The 18,161-nt window shown below is 40.8% G+C and overlaps 1 protein-coding gene across 1 annotated transcript; it reads right to left on the bottom strand.

Annotated features, from left to right (window-relative positions):
- Positions 1–2,838: 2,838 nt before the first annotated feature.
- Positions 2,839–18,068, bottom strand: LOC124260104 (cilia- and flagella-associated protein 57-like). Its single transcript, XM_046694351.1, is given in 22 exon segments — positions 2,839–3,676; positions 3,678–3,827; positions 5,014–5,157; positions 6,132–6,263; positions 6,919–7,035; positions 7,168–7,311; positions 7,465–7,623; positions 7,871–8,044; positions 8,232–8,422; positions 8,567–8,660; positions 9,004–9,159; positions 9,852–10,013; positions 10,612–10,785; positions 11,303–11,629; positions 13,187–13,229; positions 13,231–13,350; positions 13,669–13,808; positions 14,204–14,356; positions 14,570–14,732; positions 15,803–16,050; positions 16,941–17,438; positions 17,983–18,068. Coding segments are annotated over 21 exon segments (3,627 nt in total). The 5' UTR covers positions 17,412–17,438; positions 17,983–18,068; the 3' UTR covers positions 2,839–3,511.
- Between the last annotated feature and the right edge of the window lie 93 nt (positions 18,069–18,161).

The following is an 18,161-nucleotide window of genomic DNA, read 5'->3' as shown; positions in this document are numbered from 1 at the left end:
CTGTGATTGTAATTTATTCCACCCCAGACCATGACACTCCCACCACCCAAAGGTCTGTCTGAACCACACACTCATCAGCATAACGCTCACCACATCTACGCCAAACACAAACGGCTGTCAGCATTACGTAGATGAAGCCTTGACTCATCAGTGACTACCACACCATGCCATTGTTGTAACCTTTACTGAAAATACCTGCTAGCCCATTGTATACGTTCATTACGGTGTCTGTCAGTCAGAACTGGTCAAACGTGAAGGACATCGAGCATGGAGCCCTGTAGCGTGTAGATGGCGCCGCATGGAGTCAGCGCTGATGACCCCCTCGCCAACCTTGAACTAGTGCAGCAGTCCTGGCAGTCGGCAGTGTTAGATCACTGATATGGACAAGGTCAATATGGCGATCCTGATGGAGCGTCGAACACGCTGTTGCCAAGGTCATTGAAGGTCACCGGTGCTGCCTGTCTACTGATGTCGCTCTATGAAGCCTTACGATGGTGGAGTGGCCAAGTCCAAGTTGTCGAAAGCAATATCCCTGCTGCTGGTGCCTACCTGAATCATGCCTAGTGCACGCTCTCTTCGCGGAGATGTTTACCTTGGCATCTCTGTCCTCGCTTCACAATCGTTAGTGAAGCAATGAGAATCAGTTCTCATACACCTGCTTTTAATGTCACAGTCAGTATGATTTCAGAATGAAATTTGGCTTTTCATGGCGTGGCTGCACGTTGATGCATTTGGAATTAAGAGTCATACTGTGGACAGGAATTTGTTTCTTAAGCATTTTTTCAACTGGACATGCCCTTGGACTTCATGTTAGTTATATTCATTGATCATTGTCATGCTGAAATTCATCTTGATGAAAATATGGACAATTTTAGACTGGTGCGTTTTCAATGATGTTCGGTATATTTTGACCAGTAGGTACTGCTTGAGCTGTGACATTTAACTGTGCTATAGAACTTTCACGTATCTTTATTGGGCAAGACCCTGTCAAGGCATAGCTCAGAAAATTAGAAATGCATAAATTTCAGTCAATATTCTACACATTAAGATCCATATGTTATTTCTTAGATATGTTATGCCTATACACTGTGCAAAAATGCCAGACACTTAACAAAGCAAAATTGTATGATTGTTACAACATACTATCACTTTATGACACTTGTGCAAATTGAAAGATATATTTCCTTAGATATATTCTACAGTATTGTAAACATGTTTTAAGCTAGTCCAGATATAATAGCTTCCAACCTCCAACTGTAACAGGGAGGCATGATACACTGTACTGTAATAGACTCTGTTTATATTGCTATACCAGTAGTTGAAGAAGAATACCATTTAATTGTCAATGTTTAACAGATGCATAAGATAGAATGTTTTCCACCATACCTATACCCATATATTGGTAACCCGTGTAAGGATAGTTTTGTTAGACTTGTGTCATCTAAGGATGATGTTTTGATAAGTATTGCTACTTTTTCTTTAGAAGGGTATATTATGCCTGTACATAAGGCAAAAATGGTTCCATAGCTTTCAAAGGCAATAATGTATGATTGTTACTGGTTTTACCAGCATCAAATGAAATGTAAAATTATTCTGTAATGTGGGCCATGGCCTTATATACTGAAATAAAACTGTCTGTCTGGCTGGAACATTGATTTTGCACCGCTGAGAAAAGGCGTAAAAGGCTCTGAAGCTGTGGGTCATTAGGATCAGGGGGAGTAGGGTAGTGGTTAAAGTGTATGCTCATCACGGCGAAGACCTGGGTTTGATTCCTCACACGAGTACAATGTGTGAAGCCCATTTCTGGTGTCCCCTGCCGTGATATTGCTGGAATATTGCTGAATGTGGCTTAAAATGAACCCACTCACTCATTAGGATCACATGATGCTCAATTATACCAAAAATGCAATCCAACTACATGTATATACTTCACACAATGGGGCTGCTGGAGATGCATGTACCCTCGTTTCCCTGATTGGGATGCCTGGTTAGGACTGATCCTCAGCAACCTTCACTGGTAATAAGAGGCAAGTTAGTGGATTGGGTGGTCAGATTCAACAACTTGGTTCATTGCATGTCATCGTACCCCAACAGTGTGGATTGTTGTTCACAATTTCGACCACTGAATTGTCTGGCTCAGAATCGAACCATTCCCCCATCATTTAGCTGGAATACTGCTGACTGCAACATTAAACAGTGAGTGAGTGAGTATGGATTTACATCGTTTTTAGCAATATTCCAGCAATATCGCGGCAGGAGACACCAGAAATGAGCTTCACACATTGTACCCATGTAGGGAATCGAACCTGATTTTCTGTTGTGATGAGCGAACGCTTTAACCACTAGGTTACCCCACTGCCCTCTGCATTAAACAAAGAACACACCCAAATGCAACTTCATATTAACAGATTCCATCTGTAGCAACTCAAAGGGCCTTGCATGGAATGAGAATCGTGTTGTTTGAAAAAACTATATATGTTTTATGTTAGGCCAGACCAAGTTTATTACTTGTTTCACAGATTTTTGTCCTCAGAAAACCTAAAGGCAGGAGGGAAAAAATAAAATTAAAACAACATCACTGGTCAAAGTAATATTCCTTCTAAATACTCAAAGTATGTTACTTTTGGCAATTTATGAAGTGAATATGGGGCAAAAAACAATCGAACAACATAATTTCTTGTATGTTTACATTTTTGGCCAATGAAAACATTAGGATTTTATTCTTTGAGCGGGGGAAAATAAATTATTTTTTTTTGTTTTTTTTAAAAAATATGACAGGCGGATCCATAAAACAAGAAATAGAATTGGTCTGGCCTTAACAAGAATATAACGACTACATCACTATTCAATGCTTTATTTCACAATGCTGATGTGTATAATAAAATGTGTATAACTTCTCAGTTCTCAGTAACACTTCTTCCAAAGTGAATGTACATGGACGGAAAACTTCACATATGTAAATTCCTATTTCAATACTTTTCATAAAACAAAAGTTTCAGAAGTATTTGCAGAAACTGCTAATATGTAAAAACACCAGCTTGTGACCCCAAAAATACTTCAATATGTTTAATACATACATTTCATGGCATGAAACGGGATACTGACACCATTGAAGCACAAATATAAATACTATATCACAGCCATTGTTTATACCTTCATGTAAAAATACTGACAGACTCCAATAAAATAGCAGAGAAATATTTTTTCAATAAGAAAGTTGCAGATGTTGGATTTGTATCAGTTTATCAATGCAAACAGGGACTTTGTTATATGGAATAAATCAAAAGGAACAAAACAGAATAAAACATAATTAAAACCTGTCCAAAATATTCAACTGACTTCATTGTATGTATATATTTCTTTCTGTAAGGATGTGAAATTCACATTATATTTGTCACAACACAATTAATACTTTCATTGGAAAATATGATAAAGATATTCGGTTGCTACACATATTTACAACTGTTATGGTATGTTACATTTAAAATATCACAGCCTTTTCAATATTTTATCACACAGCCCCCATTATTGGTTGTAATTTGGTGCCTGATGGCGGCCGTGATCCCATTTCAATTTCACTCATTTCATTTCTTAACCGCTTGATCTCAAATCTCTGCATTTCAATAATCTTCAGCTTTTCTTCCAGATCTGTCACCATGAGTGCACTTGGGTTTTTTGGCAGTGATCTGGGCAAGGGTTGCAGTATCTGCCTTCTTGTTGTTTTTGCTGTGAAGGCCAAGAGCTGCCTCAAGGTCGTGGATGCTTGTGCGAGCTATCTTCAGCTCTCGCCTCAGGTCGTTGATTTCTTTGATGAGGGACACATTTTCCTGAAAAGAAATGACAGATGTAAGGATCCACTGAACTTGTTGAAGGTGTAGACTGGTGAAATGAACTGATTGTTGTTTCAAGGGGTAGTATTGGGGAAATTTCACCATGAGCAACAACTAATGTGACAAATGCAGATCACACACTATACTGAATCCTTGTGACCTACGAAGATCCGGGTTCGAATTGGTCTTCAGCAACCCGTGCTTGTTCAAAGAGGCGACCAACAGGATTGGATGGTCAGGTTCGGCTTGGTTGACACATGTCATCATATCCCAATGGCGTAGATTGATGCTCATGCTGTTGATTACTGGATCATTTGGTCCAGACTCGTTTATTTACAGACCGCCGCCATATAGCTGGAATATTGCTGAGTGCAGCGTTAGACAATAACCAATCAACTGAGTCCTTGTTTTGTTTAGTCAGTTCTCGCTAGACTCGTAGGGTACTACATGGGAACCTACTCTGCCTGAAATCCAGACAGTGATTACTTAAAGGGATGAGGAAAAATCTTTGTGTGATTCAGCAGCCAATAGCATGGAACTTTAGCTAGCTAGTGGAGTCATACTGTTAAGTGTATTGGGTTTTATACACCTTTGAACAGTTTTTCAGTTATATGTGTCCCGTACTGAGGGGAGAAAGCCCCAGGTGATGCAGGACAGACATATTTGTCACTGGGACGAAGTCACAAGCACAAGTTTGGTATTGACAAACCATGGATTATACTAGAAGCCAATCTGGAATTTGATCCCTCAACCTAAATAGGCAAGTACATTCAACATAGCAACTTGGCAGATTTTAATATTTAACGGGCATACTCATGGTTTCAATTTGGAAAAGGGAAATAGTGTAAAACGAGCATGCTACACAACCAATGAATTGTGTTGCCTTTGGAAATAACCTGTGCCCCCTTTGTTGACTCTGCAAAACGAGCATGCTACACAACCTGTGCCCCTTTGTTGACTCTGCAACCTGTGCCCCTTTGTTGACTCTGCAACCTGTGCCCCCTTTGTTGACTCTTTATTGACTCTGCAACCTGACTCTGCAACCTGTGCCCCTTTGTTGACTCTGCAACACATGTGCCCCTTTGTGCCCCTTTGTTGACTCTGCAACCTGTTGCCCCTTTGAAGAATTCCAATCAAACTAAACCAATCAGCATATAAGCTTGGCATTTCTATTTGTACGTACCTGCATGATCCTGACATTGTCAGCTTTGTGGATCTCGGAATCCTTCTCCAGCTTCTTGCGGAGTGAGGCAACGGATCTCTCCAGGTGCTCTCTCTGTCTGCTGTACTCCTTCTGGATGTCCGCATCCACACTGGCTGACTCCGTCTACACAGGACGGACAAACAACATTACATGGGGACTTACATTGACCACTGGCACGACACCATCTCAAACATTGTTCCTTCATTACACAGATGATGCAATCAGAGACTGCTTTGTCATAATGGCACAACTAAATTGACGTACAAAAGAAAGTACACACCTTTTGGATTACTTTCCAAAAAGCGACGTAAATGTTTTGAAAAGAGTTTTTAAGTCACAGACATTCCTAATATGTTGCCAAAACACCAGATATCGTGCCCAATTGCGACGTTGCCAGTCAAAATCACAACACTTTTCAAATAATCCCAAAACACCAGTTGTGTACTTTCTTTTGTACGTCAGTTTATGATAAATAGCTCTCATCATTATTAATGCCCTGCCTGTATCTTTAAAAAGACACTGACATGAAGCATGATTCAAGTGTATGCACACACAGGCCTGTCGTTACTGTCCCCCAGAGTGCTCCAGAGTGTTTTGTATTAGTCCTCAAAGTACATAGTTATTGGCATGGCATTGGTAACTCAGGTACTTGTGTTGGATGGGTATCGAGTAGGAACCAGGGCCTAGATTTCTGAGCTCTCTTAGCGCTAAGATAGTCATAAGTGCCATATCTTAACATTAACTTACGACTATCTTACCGCTAAGAGAGCTTTGGAAATCTAGGTCCTGGTACTCACAGGAATACCCGGGCCCATTGTTTAAAGATATTCCCTATGACTCTATGGTTACTGTACATGTCACTAATGTTTCCATTTCTTTCTGAAGATGCATGCATTCCATTTGATTTACATATGTCTGAACAAATATAAAGCTTCTGTTAACTCCAACTTATGCATGCTATGATTGTTTTATGCATGTATCTAACTACATTTTGCAATGGCTCTGCAAAACAATTCCCAATCGACTGCAGTCGAGTAAATTTCAGTGGATCCCAGTTCTAACCTCTGTGGCAGATGGTATGTAGTACAAGTACTCACAATGTCCTCCTGGACGTGTTTCTGGTACAGGGCCTTGATGCTCTCCTTCAGCATCTTGGGGTCCTGGATGTAGCCCACACAGTTGTGGAGGTCGGTCTTGAAGCGGCGGACGATGGCCTCAACATCACGCACCTAGGACGACAAACGAGCTTGCTTCAAATATACATCTCAACTAAAGACATGGCTGCCCTTTATTGTGCTACTTTGAATACCGAAACCATGACATCTTATTTACAAGTTTTGGATAAGTAGATTGGAAAATATCTACATCTCAAATGTGTCTCTTTTTAGCTATCAAGCCTTTTAATAAAAGTAGTGTGTGTTTGTTTTACCCGATACCAAACTTTAGATCATCCTCCCAGCTCATCAGCTTGATATCACCTTAACACCCAAGATCCTACGTCCTATTTCTTGCCCCATCACTCAATGCACCACATATACTCCTTCCCACAGCCTCAAGGCAAGGCATGCTCTACCTACCCATACACTTGCCAAAGTCATCCCCAAGGTGCCCCCACCCCCCTACCTTCCCCTCACCCCCAAGGCATCACAAATCCTTCCGACCCTCACCCCACCCCTCAAGGCACCACAAATCCTTCTGACCCTCACCCCACCGCAGAATCCTTCCGACCCTCACCCCACCCCTCAAGGCATCACAAACCCTTCCGACCCTCACCCCACCCCTCAAGGCACCACAAATCCTTCCAACCCTCACCCCACCCCTCAAGGCACCACAAATCCTTCCAACCCTCACCCCACTCTTAAGACACCACCACATTCTCCGTACCTTCTGTCTCTCCTGGTGCATCTCTTTGTCTGTGGCCTTCAGCTTCTGTCTCAGCTCGGTGATATTCAGCTCCAGTTGTGTGTTCTGCTTGTGGAACCTCTCCAGCTCACTCTCCATCTGGAAGAAGAATATTGAACATGTTATCCCAATAACAAGACGCACAATACCCAAGGATGATTAACATACTACGTTGCTGTATCAAGTTCAGATTAAGAACTACCAAGAGATGACATTTTCTTCAGAACCCACCTCCTGGATCTGTTCCTTCATGTTCTTGATGTCATTTTCTCGGGGCTCAATCTGCTTCTTCAGCTCCTTGATCTTGTAGTCCAGAACAAACTTGAACTTCTCCAACTCTTGGTTCTTCTTCTTCAGATCATATATACGCTTTTCCTACAACACACATGCAGGAAACAGATTAAAGTCAGTTTTAAATTCTTTTCTCTTACATTAATTTCTGTCATTGAATTTGACCGAGCAGACATTACTGACCACAGTGTTCCATTTTCAAGAAGAGCCACAGACACTGAAGACACTGGGACTGACCTTATCCTGAATGGTGTCGTCTCTCTCCTGGATCTCCTTCTTCAGGCCCTGGATGTCCTTCTCCAAGTTGCGGATGATGTTGTTCAGTTTGTTGGTCTCTGCCTGGAACTTCTTGATCTCCTCCTTGTGGTCGTCGATCTCCTTCTGCAGACTGGTGAACTAAACAGATAGCAGCAAACACATTTATTCATTCGTTGGACCACTTTCACTTACAGATGAACACTAACAGCTCTGTATTTACAGGCTGGGGCTACATGGAAGACATGGCACCAAGCTGTGATTAGAATCATTCCAACCATAATGTGTCATCTCCATCCATTTCATAAATTTCAAATTCTGATGATGTCTCCTAATTTGATAATATGCATCCATACAAATTTGAATCCAGAAGAAAATGGTTCCTCACCTTCTTCTTCATGATGCCTGACTCTCCCTTGAGCTTCATGTTAGCCTCCTTCTCATCCCGGAGCTTCCTCTCATACTTGTTCTTCATGTCCAGGATTTCTCTGTCAGCATCCTCCTCAATCTGACGCTTGGTCTCCTCATACTCGCGACTCAGCTGGCGAGACTCATCGTTTGCCTATTCAATCAAAAGAGGATAATTTCAAAGTAAAACATCAGTGTATTTTTTATTTATTTCTGAAAATAATAATCATGAATATTGTTTATTGACAACACCTCATAATCAGCACATTAATAGCATTATCAAAAGGCAAAACAGTGTCTCACATCCCTAAACATTCTTCTCCGTCTGCTCTGTGACTGACCTGTTCCAGCTTGTTGGTGGCCTCCTGTAGCTTAGTCTCATAGTACTCAGTCAGCTCCTCCAGAGCATGCTCCTTGCTCTCTTCCATCTCCTGCAGCTGCCGCTCGTAGTCCTCCTGCATCTTCATCATCTTGGCCTGCTGTTCCTGGAACTTCTCATACTCTAGCATCAGCTTCTGGTTGTTGGCAGACTCTGCAGCAACAGAGAGGGACTGAGTAAGAAAGAGGCTTCAAAACAGGTTTTGCTTGGATGTTTTGAAAATGACTGAGATCAACCAGGAAACAACACTGAAACTATTAGGCCAGTGATATGAAACTGATGAAATCCTACACTCACCGAGATCCTGCAACTCCTTTGCATGTTTCTCCATCAGCTCGGACATCTCCTCCTCATGCTTGGCCTCCTCTTTATCCTTGTCTGTTTTCAAAACCTGCACAGCAAAATGTCATGTATAACAACAGTCTCTGATCAATATTACTAAACAATTCATAAGTTATAAATAAACATTCTAATTAAGTCCTGAAGGTTAGGTTACACTATATTCTTTAACTGATTTTTTGTAACAATTACTTTAGGAAAGGTAAGCTGCTGGTCCTGAGGACAAAAAATTCAAGGTCAGTTCCAATTCCATTATTCCTCCTGTTCTGAATGTTCCAGGTTGCATAACTGAGGAAACGGCTGGAATGAGTTGCTGCAGTATATTCATAAGAAGTCTGAGAAGTAGATTCATTCATCATCAGCAGTGCTGGAGGAGATGGCCCTGACTCACTGACCTGGTTCTTGGTTTTGAGCGACTCCATCTCCTGGATGAATTTCTCTGTCAGTTCCTTCATCTTCTCATTGTAGTTCATGTCCTTCAGGCGGAGCTGATACTCGTTCTCCATCTTCAGCTCCTCCACACGTGTCTTCAGCTCACTCATGTTGGAGTTCTGGAAACAATAACAACAATGCTCTATAACAAAGCTGAAACTGCCATTGTGTACATGTAGTCACAAGTATGATACAAATATTAAAACACAGGTATGATACAAATCTTAAACATACACACGAGCCAAACATTCTACCCTGTTGTTGATGTTGATGTTGGTAAGATAAGTATCATTTCTTGTGTGAAAAAAGGGTATCATGTTTATTGATACCATATTGTGGCATTTCAGAAAAATTGCTTCTTCTTTAGGGGCTGTTCATAATTTATGGCTAGGGGTGGGGGTGGCTGATGATGATTTTAAGGGGGTCACCATTTTGTTCTGGGGAGGTAGGGGGTCATCAATATTGTACACATGGACTGGGGGGTGTGTTTTGTCAGCAATTTTGTACATAAAAATGTTGAAAGATTATGCTTATAAAGTATGGGAAGAGGAGGGAGGTCATTGCCCTTGTACATACATTTTAAGGGGGTTGGGGGTTGGGGTCATTCACATTGTACATGCTTCTCCATTAAAATCAATCATCAGCCCCTAGCCATAAATTATGAACGGTCTCCTACCAAGTTCTTCCATATGTTTTTCCTTATCATCATGCTATATGGCATTTTTCATAATTAATTCCAAGCCATGCCTCCGATGATATATTAACAATGGGGAAAAACACAGGTGTTGCAATGATTTTGACAAAGCTTCACCTTCTCCTCAAGGTCACTCTTTGTGATGAGAATCTCTTCGGCCCAGCCCACTTCTTTGTCCCTCTTGAGGCCCCGCCCTTCTTTGTCCTGGATCTTCCATAGGATGATGGTGGCATCCTCTGATACTGTGATCAGGAACTGGTCATCAAATGTGATCTTCATCTGAAAAAGCATCAAAGATTGTGAACAACCACACCCACAATGCATACTGCTCAGTTTTCAGAGCATGCCTTCTTGTCAGCATGGAGCCCAAAATATCCCAGAATGTGATGTCCACTGTATGAAGACAACAAAGCAAGAAAAACGTCCAACATTCACAAAACCATTACCCAAGTGTAGTTTACAAGCTTAACAACTGTCTGGAGCCTGAATCTTAATACAGTTTCTTTATGTGAAGTTCGCACAGATGGCAATAATCAATATAGTAACACAAAAATGTACTGAACTGATTTAAAAGAATTGGGCAAGTAAGAAACATTTTGATGTAGTGTACTTATAGGAATGGACATTAAAAATGATTGCAAAATATTATATATTTTACAATATTCTGTGGTTTCCGATATATAGTCAAAAGGACATCATACCAAACCAAATGTAAAGAGACATTAGCTTCAGATCTTTTACCCTTTCAGAACAGACTGCTTTTCACTGGATTGTCTGGTCCAGACTTTATTATTTGCAGATCGCCACCACATAGCTGGAATATTGCTGAGTGCAGTGTTAAACAACCAGCCAATCAACCAAACTAAGGTGTGCCTACCTTGGTGATAGCGGCACTGTGACCTTGATGCTCCTGCCACTCCCCTGGAATGGTGAGTGGGAACTTCATCGACCACAACGTTCCCCGCTGAGTACCGGTGAACAGCATCCGGCCGGAGTGGGACAGGGCAACGTTTGTCATGGTCATTTCACCAGATGGGACTTCACGAAGAATCTAATCAAAAATACCTCATTTTGAAATTGTACAGAAACATGACAAACAAAGCTGAAAATAACATACATCATACAAGACCATTGAGGAAATTGCTTGAGGACTTGTTGGAAGAAATGCTGTTAGCAACATTTTGGGATTAAGCAGTACTTGACATGAGTGATGAATGGCTACCTTTAAAGGAAGACAAGGCTCAGGTAAAATATCAATCCAAGCAAATTTGTTTTAAATCATATAAATATAATTTAACATTTAAATTTTTTATACGAAAACCATGTGGGTTTGTCTGTTTCGGAAGCAAATATTTTAACGCAGGAAAGGATAGCAGCCAGGGAGCACCCCTGTCTTAACCTGTTATCAACTTTTACAATAATTCATATCATTCTAACATTTCGTTTTTTAATACTAAACTTTGCTCAGGGATAGAGCTCTTGATAACAGTTACATGCAGGTTTGAGTAATTTCATACACTGATTGAATATGTTCAATGTGAGAATGTCTCTGAAGAAAATATACTCACAGAAGAATCGGCTATCTCTTTGAGGCTTTTGTCAGATCCTACAGCGAATGTTGTTTTGCCATCATTGTTGACAGCTACGCCAGTGTAACTGCATGACTTGAGGACACTTTCTGCCAGACGCTTGCCGCTGTAAGGATCCCATTCATATACAGCACCGTCCATGCCGCAGGAGACGATCTTGGCATCATCGAAACTCCAGACAATGGATCGCACTTTGCCGTTGTGACCCTTCAGGTTGGAAACGTTCTCGAACGTTGTGGTGGAGTAAATCTGAATGACGTTGCCATGGACAGCAGCAAACAAGTGGCCGCCATTGCTGAATGCACACTGAAGAAAAAGTAGTTTCACCCATGATAAATGAAGATGAAAAAAAGAGTTCTGTTGAAGTTTACAAGAGAGAGAAATAGAGTGTTTTATGATCTATAGAGACAGTCTGATGTTTTTGTCAATATGAGCTTTTATAGAAAGAAATTTGAAGCCTCAATTATCCTGAAGGATACTGAAGGAATTTTATGAATGGATGCTGATGAGTGAGATGAGGTTAGGTGAGGTGAGGTGAGGTGAAATGGGGTTTAATGTCGTACTTGAGAATATTTCACTCATACCACAAAGTGTATGAATGTGTATGTGTGGCTGCTTGTACTAGCCCAGACTTAAGCTGGTTTTATAGTGCTAGCTCACTGAGATGCCATGCCGCAATTCCCCACTCAGACACATTATACTGACTCCGAGCCGACCAGTCCTTGTTGTACCCATTAATGCCGAGCGCCATGAGGCAGGGACCAACAAATATCATATTTTAATGTCTTTTGGTATGACCCGGCCGGGGATCGAACTCACGACCTTCCGCTCTCTGGGCGGACGCTCTAACCACTACACCACGAAGGCGGTCGATGCTGATTTGTAACCAAGATATACAGTACAAGTTTGTCTTTATTTCCTGGCACTGTAGCACTAAGATGATGGTAATTCCTGTACTTAAACTTAGATTTAGGACAGCCATAGCAATTTGATCACACTGTGAAACAGGCCCTGGAAATAAGATATGAAATGACAAAGAATTTTTTCCACTGCCCCTATTCTGAATTTTTATTTTCAAATTAAAAGGTACAGTCTAACAAACCAGGACATGAGTAGCAAGGTCAAGACTAAAACCCAGTCAACTCATCTGAGTTTGTCAATGTCAGGTCCACTAAGTGCCTTAATGCCCCTATGTGAGAATTCTGCAACACATGCTGTAATCCGCAGTTTTTCCGCAGACATTACCGCATGCAAAAAGAATTTAGTTAAAAAAAAAGTTATAGTGAAAAATATTCTAAGTCAGTATTGCTGCACTGCGGTAATTTGGGCTTAGAAAAAATGAGAAGGGTTTCCAGATGATGTCAAATTCAGAGTTGAAAGCCGCAGAAAAAAACTAAATTAAAAAAGCCGCATATGTTCCGCAAAGAGAGATGCGGCTTGATGCGGATTCACTAAACCACATTTTTTCCGCACTATTTCCACATCTACCGCAGTTTTTCCACAACTTTGCCGCAAGTTGCTACAGTGATGTGGCATTCTCATGTATGGGTCTAAGTGGTAGAAAGGGTTAGAATTGGTCTTCAGCAACCCATGCTTGTCGTAAAAGGTGACCAACGGGATAGGGTGGTCAGGCTTGCAGTCTTGGTTGACACATGTCATTGTACCCCAATTTGCATCCATCGATGCTCATGATGTTGATCACTGGATTGTCTGGTCCAGACTCGATTATTTACAGACCACCGCCATATAGCTGGAATACTGCCGAGCGCTGCGTTAAACAATAAACTAAGCAAACCATGAAAAATATCCTGAAATTTAACCATCACAACAAAAGAAATCAGTCTAGTATCTCATGACACCCACCTCTCTGCATCCTCTGACAGTGAACTCCTTGAACGTCCTGATGTTCGATGAGAAGGTTCATGAGACGAAGCTTGTCACTGAAGCCAACCAGGATGTATAGGCCAGACGGGTGTAGCGCAATGCTGAACGCCTCCTCCGCAAACTCCTTGTACAGCTCCAGGTTACTGTAAACAAGAGGACCAAACTGATGATTCAGAATTTAGTCAAATAATCATCATCTTCCTTGTTTACCATCTATCTTGAGCATTATTTAAAAGAAAATCAAGAATTCTTCAGCCTCATTACAGTTTTCATTTTCTGACCATGAAAACAACATTTTGTACATTTTCAAAGCCTGTCAAAATAAAATAGTACAGAATATAAACAGTACTTCAAATCTACATTCAGCCAAATATCTTTCTCTCTTCATATGCAACACAGTAATGGTGCACAGATGAAGACGACTTTATCAGATGCTCATATAACAATCAGGTACTACTGACCATGTCTCATAGTTCCAGATTCGGACGGATCTGTCAAGGGACGAGGTGGCAATAAGGGGTTTCCTTATACACACATCCAGGCCCATGATCTGGCTGTAGTGGAAGCTCTGGGCCAGCACCTCAAATGTCGCCTGGTCTCCCTGGTACAAAAACAGTGTGTCAACAATTGGTTTCATCATAATCTGATGGCACAAACTAAAGTACTAGGGATTTCTGTTCTGGGAGGTAGGGGGATCAGCAATTTTGTACACAACAATATTAAAAAATTATGCATAAAAATTATGGGAAGGGGTAGCGGGGTCATTGATTTTGTACATGAAATCATATACCAAATGGTAGAGTGATGCTCATGCTGTTGATCATTAGACTGTCTGGTCCAGACTCGATTATTTACAGACCACCGCCATAGAGCTGGAATATTGCAGTGTTAAACACCAAAAATAATTACTTAATTCCCACTCAATGTAAAGGAATCTGTATACAGTATTTTAGAAAGGGTACTCAAAGCTAAAGGTGTGTATGACAAGTAAGTTACCTTGCCGAGATCAGCACTCGAGAGGGTGAGGTAGTACAGCTGGCTGAGATCTGTGCTGGCCACAAGTGTCTCCTCAGATGGACTAACGGTCAGACATCTGATGATCTGTTGCTGGGACTTTGTGGGGTCGGAGCTGTTAGGGTCAGCTGGGATCTGAAAAATGACCATGATAACAATGACAACAAAAAGACACACTAAACATTATATATATATAAACATTACATTTATTCACCAAGCAGTCATTAATACTCTCATGTGCTGAGATGAATTAGTCTTTGAAATTACCGTTGGAAATATTCACTCTACAACAAAACTGTCTGAAATAAATGTAGAGATAGGAAATTTAGATGAAAAGAACTTTGATACCTTGATGTCCCTGGCCTTCTTGAAGAAATCCTTGTCATCAGTCTTCTCAAAAAGATGAACAAGGCCAGGTCCACAAGCACACGCATAACCCTTGGAGTAGGCCACGATGGCAGAGATCTGGGGTGGGCCACTTGGCTGGCTGCCATCATCTAGACTATCTTTCCTGTAACCAGTCAATGATGTCATTGGTTGAAATAAAGAACACATTTATTCAACAACAACATGTCACACATCAGAGGCGTGTTCAGAACCGTGAGCACCTGCACTATTGCCTCCTGTGAGCGCTCGCGTCAGCCCTGGGCCTATATTTTCGAAGCTCTCTTAGCGCTAAGATAGTTGTAAGTGCCATACATTAACATAGACTTACGACTATCTTAACGGTAAGAGAGCTTCGAAAAGCTAGGCCCTGAACGGACGCGGAGCGCATGGTAACATTAAACCATTCGTGACCAACTCGTGTTATTCCGGGACAAGCCGAATAGCTTCTTGTCTTGTTGGAGGTTACGGAAAGGGGCGAGTGGTGACGAATGACATTAAACATGGTCGCCATCTTGGTTCGCTTGGCGAGGCAGCTGTGAGGATGGTTCCCGTGTGCTCGAACGGGCACATGCGTTCAGGATCAAGCGTTCGCGGGCACTCGCGGTTCTGAACACGCCTCAGGTGTTCAAAATATTTCAGTAAACAGCATAAATGTAACATCAACCACAAATATTATTAAAACAGTAACATCATGTACCAGTGAGTTTTTATATGTAATGTTGTCAGAAGATTGTGCTGATCAATAAATAGAGAGCTGACAAATATAAGGGGACATACAGTTTACCCTATTCCCATCTTGGAATAATGAACCGTGAAGATCTGGGTTATAATCAGTCTTCAGAAACCCATGCTCATCGCAAGAGATGGCTTAATGGTATGGGGTGGTCAGACTTGCTGATTTGTTTGACACATGTCATCGTATACCAAATGATAGATTGATGCTCATGCTGTTGATCACTGGATTGTCCGGTCCAGACACAATTATTTACAGACCACCACCAATTATTTTGAGCTGGAATATTGCTGAGTGAGGCGTTAAACAACAAACAAACAAATCATGGAATAATGCAATATCAAGAGTAAGTCATATAGCATGGTATTATTTTCGTAAGTATGATAAAGATCATCATCATGGCTTTCCACATTTAAGGTGATACTGAAACAGGCAGAATAATGTTGGGTTGAACTCCTTACTTTTCCTCCTTGAGAGCTCCAGCATTGAACTCATTCTTCAGTTCTCCAGCCTCAAACAACAGGAGTCGGCCAGTGTCAGTGCCAACCACCACCCTCTCCTCCGATACCCAGGCATGACACAGGAAGTTCTGGGGTTCCATCTTCTGGAAGGGGAAGGGCTTGAGGTTGCCCTCACTGTAGCGGAAGTGACGGAAGATTCCATTGCCAATGACGCACAGCTGTGTGTTGTCTTGAGGGTTGAAACTCACCTGATCAACAATGAAATTGCATGGGTTTATGATGAAGCCTTCTTGTGTTATACTTGATTGGCATCAATTAATCAATATAGAGGATACTAAACGACATTCCGTGTAATACCATTTTTAGTAAACAAGTTAATGACTTGGTATCAAAAGATACTAACGCTTTCACAAGTTTTCTAAATGGTATTTAATGGAAGCTAGTTCAGTATTCTGTTTATTACTCTCCAACATAAATTGATAGAAACTGCAAACTGCATGATGACTCTCAGCTTTCCACAAGTCAAGCATGGTCTAATACCATTGCTACATAGGTATTAGCATTGTGATGTCATAACTGTAAACCATTATCACGTCATACGTCCGGCATCCTGCAATGTTATGACATTTCCTCTGGGATAATAAAGTTATATCTTATCTTATCACACATTATGTGTACCAACATTGTAGATTTATTAAACAGTGATATCTTCAACGGGTGAGTAATAATACTGCACATGTAATTCTTTAATAACACAAATTACATGACACCTGCTCCAAATCTGTGCTTTCAGTGGTTCTTGTAGCAGATCCAACTTAAGGAAGTACTACTTTCATAATCAAGCCAGACATTAACATTTATATAAAGAAAACTCATTCTTACCAAAACAAGAATTCAATGATTGTTTTATCAACAACAAAATCATACATTGTATTGTACATGAATATCATGTCAAATGGATTCAGCAACATTTTTAATCATGAAGAATACCAGTATATTGGTAGTTATATTTCCAAAAGAGTTATGCACAAACATATATACCATGTTAAACATAATACATGTATGTGCATTGATTTAATGAAAGGAAACATTCTCTTATATTCACAGTGTATGAAAAAAGTAAATGTAAAAGTCTAACCTGGTACACATCAGCTGTATTTTGAGGATTGGATGTTTTAGCTGTGGCCATCACTTTAGACTTCTCCCATGTCCAGTACAACAGAGTCCAGTCAGGCTTACCACCTTGTGCTACCAGGTACTTGGAATCTGGAGAGAATGCCAAACTGACATACTCCCCAGACTGAACATCTGGTGATGTCAGTACCTTTTTCTTCCTCAGGGAATGGAGATCATATATTGTGATGGTTGGTTTCTCTCCCTTTTCTGCGATCGCAACATACCTTCTGTTTGGGCTGACAGCAAGGGCTGTCATTCCCTCAGATTTGTCTGTTCCTGGTATGAATTTCTGTACCTTTTGGTCCGTATTGTACAGGATACAGTTGGATCCAGAGGGATATACAATAGTCTGCTCATCATGGTAGCATATGTTTCCTGTCACACCTGGCTTCAGGCCAAAGATGTGTCTGGCCTGGGCGATGGCTATCGACATTTTGGATGTTTATGGATTTTTTCAAAGCTATAACAAAACAAAAACACAACCTGTACTTCATCCTTGCACATGCCCGAGTAATTTATATCTATTGAAGCATTTGCATCAACAAGATGAAGATTAGAAGTTGTAAAAACATTTTGTAAGTGAGAACATAACCCATCTGCTGACAAAATTTAATATAACCATAAATAATGTAGTAAACGAAAGGAAGAATCTAACATACTCCCCACCAAATTGGCGAAAAGGTATCCTTACTCTGCAATCTAGGCTTTCACCTAAATAGGCAAAGGTATATAAGTGATCTTGGTCAATAGATATCAGTCATTATGCATCTGCTTTCCAGCATGTAAACCATAAATTCGGGAAACAGTTACTTGCTAGTGTCTCAAGTCTAAACAGGGTTCAACAACTAATTATGTAGCTATGCATACCTATTGCAATGTATTTTTCATGTTACAAACGAAACACATATCAAAATGAGAAACATGGACTGTTTCAATGATGACAGCATTCACTGTAAGAACAAATGCTATTCTCTATGCGTTATTTCCGTAAACCTAACACCTACCGCTATGGTTATCTTGTTAAAATCCCAAAACAACCGACTGCAGTTGAAGAACTGCATCAACAATCGTTGACATCCGTTGCCATGAGTAACTGCGCAGTGCTTCATGGCGCACCGGAAATGTAACATTAAAATCCGGATATAAGGGAGTAATAATTGTAAGTATAATGATATAAAGCTAT

This window comes from Haliotis rubra, unplaced genomic scaffold (assembly GCF_003918875.1).
Source record: "Haliotis rubra isolate DU_JTF1 unplaced genomic scaffold, ASM391887v1 Scf75, whole genome shotgun sequence".
In the NCBI taxonomy this organism is placed as follows: Eukaryota; Metazoa; Mollusca; class Gastropoda; order Lepetellida; family Haliotidae; genus Haliotis; species Haliotis rubra.
Note: the sequence above shows the minus strand (reverse complement) of the source record. Positions and strands in the feature narration are given on the sequence as shown.